Source organism: Elephas maximus, chromosome 20, assembly GCF_024166365.1.
Source record: "Elephas maximus indicus isolate mEleMax1 chromosome 20, mEleMax1 primary haplotype, whole genome shotgun sequence".
Lineage (NCBI taxonomy): Eukaryota > Metazoa > Chordata > Mammalia > Proboscidea > Elephantidae > Elephas > Elephas maximus.
In genome coordinates, this window is record NC_064838.1 from 78,516,815 (window position 1) to 78,521,556 (window position 4,742).

At 36.9% G+C, this 4,742-nt stretch overlaps 1 protein-coding gene across 1 annotated transcript; it reads left to right on the forward strand.

Moving 5' to 3' along the window:
• Positions 1 to 240: 240 nt before the first annotated feature.
• LOC126063758 (olfactory receptor 8K5-like) lies at positions 241 to 1,182 on the forward strand. The gene has a single exon (XM_049862147.1). The coding sequence runs from the start codon at positions 241 to 243 to the stop codon at positions 1,180 to 1,182; it is 942 nt and encodes a 313-aa protein (XP_049718104.1).
• The last annotated feature ends 3,560 nt before the right edge of the window (positions 1,183 to 4,742 follow it).

A 4,742-nucleotide genomic window follows, 5' to 3' on the forward strand; every position in this document is an offset into this window, starting at 1 on the left:
CAAACATTGCTGAACTTACATTATACCATTGAATAATGGATTTCATATGGATCCTCCAATATTGGAAGTAATATCTTCTATAGTTTTTTTTAGCTTAAAATCTAATATGGGACTTGCCGTCTTCTAGTATGAATAATAAATCTTCACTGTTTCTACAAATATTATCATTTGTTTAGATAACACTACATGAAAGCTAACACCAATTCCTTTGTTTCTTTTCAGGAGAGATAACTGAACTAAATGGGCCCGGAGAATCTAACAGTGCAGACTGAATTCATTCTCATGGGAGTAACGAAGAGGCATGAACTACATCTCCCCCTTTTTGGTGTCTTCCTCATCATCTACATGATCACAGTTGTGGGCAACCTAGGCATGATCATCCTGACCAAGGTGGACTCCCGCCTACACACACCCATGTATTTTTTTATCAGACACCTGGCTTTCATTGATCTTGGTAATTCTACTGTTATTTACCCCAAAATGCTAGTAAATTTTGTTTTGGATCAAAATACCGTTTCCTATTATGAATGTGCCATACAGATGGCTTTCTACATTTTATTCATTGTCACTGAACTCTACATCCTGGCGGCCATGGGTTATGACCGCTATGTGGCCATCTGTAACCCTCTGCTCTACAATGTTATCATGACCCAGAAACTTTGCCATGCGCTCACAGCCATTCCATACCTCTTCTGCACATTTCAGTCTCTGTTGCTCACCAGTAAGACTTTTACATCAACTTTCTGCGGTTCTAATGTTGTCAGTGATTTCTTCTGTGATAATGTTCCCTTAATACCTTTGCTCTGCTCAAATGCACGGCAAATAGAATTGATGATCATAGTGTTTGCATCATTTAATTTGATGTCTTCCCTCCTGGTGGTCCTGGTGTCCTATATGTGGATTCTGATAACCATATTTCGAATGCATTCTGCTGAGGGCAGAAAAAAAGCTTTCTCCACGTGTGGTTCTCATCTGACAGTGGTGATTGTGTTCTATGGGTCTCTACTATTTATGTACGTGCAGCCTGAATCTGCTCATCCTTTTAGCACTGACAAAATTACTTCTGTGTTTTACACTTTAGTCATCCCTATGCTTAACCCCTTCATATACAGCTTAAGGAACAAAGAGGTAAAAAATGCCTTCTACAGGATCTTTAAAAATCCGTGTAAACTTTGTAATTAATATTAAATATTATATGAACTATGAAATAGGCAGATATCATTTGGTCATATTTCTAGTGCATATAATTACATTTTCTTTGTTTTAGAGCAGAGACGAATTACAAAGTACAGACAGATGGCTCATTTCCCTTATATTCATTCGAATTTATATTAACCTTTATATTTTCTATCTTAAATTAAAAGTCATGTGCTTCCCAAGATTACTTGTTTATGTTTCAATGTGTCCTTATGTGATTGCATAGGAGCTCATACTTCTCCATATGGAACATTTACTGCACTGTACATCAATAAATTACTTGTTTGTTCCTGTCACTGTTTATTATGGGTGGCAAGCTTCTGAATCTTATTTTCTTTGAGTTTTTTGAACTTAAATCAACAGGGTAAGGAAAGTTGGAGACAAAGAGTTTCCTGTGTTCCTGTAGGCATCATGAATGATTCATTTGTCTTCTTATCAGGCAATTTGACAGAGACAAGTATTTCTGATTATCTATTCTTTAATCTAACATATATGTATACTAGATGATTTTCATCTCTTAGCATTTCATTTGATTTCCTTGTTCTTTTGATAATTCCGTACTTAGATACGTTGGGTCTTATATACTGATTCTATTGATCATATTTAAATGCATACATAGTAGCTAGGAAAGTAAGAATGGATAAAAATAAATTGAATAAAGAAAGAGAAAGTGGAGAATAGCATGCACGAAAAAAAGAAAAGATATTTATGATGCATAATTGGAAAGACTAAAAGATTTATTATAGGTAATAACTAATGGAGAAAATCATGGTGAAAAACTATTTTAAGAACCAGAAGAAAATATTGATACATTTTCTAGTTCACATTTTCAATGAATTTGGAGAATGTTATATTGGTAAACAAGGAAGAACATGTGAACAGGACAAATAAATTCACGATTGTGCTAGGGGAAAAAGACCCCAGACACAAATCCAATCAAAATGAATCTTTGTTAAGCCAAGATAAAGAATATAATTCCAAAGAGGGAATCATCAGCTTTCACTGGGCACAAAGAACTAATGGGTCCTTTAATTCACAGCCCTGGAGTGTTTAATATGCAATTACAGAATGAAGTAAAGTTAAGAAAAATTCTGATTTGTTTTTGCTCACTACGTCATTGTTAAAGGCATGATAACAGAAGCAAGATCTTTACAGTGACAGGTTTAAAGAATTTTTGTTGACTTCTTTAGGCACTAGGTTTGTTTTTTTTGGTTGGTTAGTTACCAATTGGTGATATGTGCTTTGCTGACTAATTGCTAATTAGTGGCTGTAGGGGGCTTATAAAAGGAGGGGGGCGTTAAAGAAGATATTCCAAACATTCTTTTCTGGAAATGTAGAGGTTACATAAAGCCTTCCTGGGGGGGGGGGAACTGACGACATTCATTCTTGACTTGGTTACAAAGAAATCACTTCCTTACATACTAGATAACAGACAAAATTGCACTAGCTCTCCGTAATTATTAATCAGTTCAGTTTTCTGATTCCACAAACTTTCTACACAAAATGTATTCCAGGCCTGGACTCCATTTTAGCTTCCTTACTCCAGTGAAGCATATAGCTTTGGGTCTCTATATCATTCCCTCCTTTTGATCATTTGAACAAACTTTGATTACCTTAACAGCATTCTGTATAGACTTAAGTCATCTTCAGCATGGATTCCATTTTCTAAATGGTGACCAATTTGTTTTGGGGGGGTTTAATCTCACAGCTTTGACATGTAATCAGGATGCAATGATAAAATGCAGCATTGGGCAAATCTGCTGCAATAAAACTCTTTAAAGTGTTAAAAAGCAAAGATGTCACCTTGAAGACTAAGGTGCACCTGACCCAAGCCATGGTATTTTCAATCTCCTTATATACATCCAAAAGCTGGACAATGAATAAGGAAGACCAAAAAAAGAATTGATGCCTTTGAATTGTGGTGTTGCAGAAAAGCACTGAATGTACCATGGATTTCCAAAAGAATGAACAAATCTGTCTTGAAAGAAGTACAACCAGAATGCTCCTTAGAAGCAAAGATAGTCAGACTTCATCTTCCATACTTTGCACATGTCAGGAGGTATCACTCCTTAGAGAATGACACCATGCTTGGTAAAGTAGAAGGTCAGGGAAAAAGAGGAAGCCTCTCAACGAGATGGATTGACACAGTGACTGCAACAATGGGCTTAAGCATAGCAACGGTTGTGAGGATGGCTCAGGACTTGGCAGTATTTGTTCTGTTGTGCACAGGGTCGCTATGAGGTGGAACCGACTCGGGAGCACATAACAACAACAACAGTGCCTAGGATATCAAAGTTTATGTTTTCCATTTCATTTTTGTCAACCTCCAATTTTCCTAGATTCAGACTTTGTATATTCCAGGTTCCGATTATTAACGGATGTTTGCAGCTCTTTCTTCTCATTTTGAGTGGTGTCACATCAGCAAATGAAGGTCCCAAAAGCTTGACTCCATCCACGTCATTAAGGCTGACCCTGCTTCGAGGAAGCAGCTGTTCCCCAGCAGTATTTTGAGTGCCTTCCAACCTGAGGGGCTCATCTTCTGGCACTATATCAAACAGTGTTCTGTTGCTATTCCTAAGGTTTTCACTAGCTAAGTCTTTTCAGAAGTAGACTGCCAGGTCCTTCTTCCTAGTCTGTCTTAGTCTGGAAGCTCAGGTGAAATCTGTCCTCCGTTGGTGAGCCTGCTGGTATTTGAGTACCGGTGGCATAGCTTCCACCATCACGGCAACACAGAAGCCCCCACAGTATGATAACCTGACAGACACATAGAAGAGCTGCTTTATAAGCTAGATTATTCATATCCTTTCCTATATACAGTGTTTTCCATTGTAGAGTTTATTTGTTAATTGCTTTCAGGTAAATATAATAGTAGCTTTACTGTTTATTTGACTTTTCTATTTGGACGTTGTTCTTTCTTCCTGGTAATTTTACTGCGGTGTTTAGACTACATATTTTCAGTAGGTCCTAGCTCATCCTTATATTTAGGCTTCTGTTTTGAAATGGGTAGGTTTTGTAGCTGCTGTGCCTTTAAGGTCATTAATTTACTTGTCTTAGCAGTTTGTTTGGTTTCTATGGTTTGAGCTAGTTCACTGAGCCAAACCTGTTATCCTGAAAACACAAGTGATTTTTCCAACCAAGCTGATGACTTTTTCTTAAGCTGAAAGTTCAGATAATGCCAGCATAAAACACTTCCATTTTTAGTTTGTGTGCAAGAATTGATTTTTGCCTAATTCACTACAGGAGAAAAGACTTTATTAAGAGCTTCATGTAAGTCTTTTTCTTTCCTTTTTTCTGGGAGATCTTTAAGCATTTCCTTGGTCATTCTGTTGCGGTCTACAGCAAGACTAGCCTGAGTATTTTCCAGTCAGCATGCTCTAATCACTTTTGAATGTCTCCAGGGCTTTCTAGCATGTGTACTAATTGAATTCAGGCTGCTATGAATCAATTAAGACCTTAAATTCCCTAGCAAACATATCAGGATCTTTTTGAATATCTGAAAAAAAATTTTAACGATACTGTGTAAATCATTATGAGTCTAAGGAACA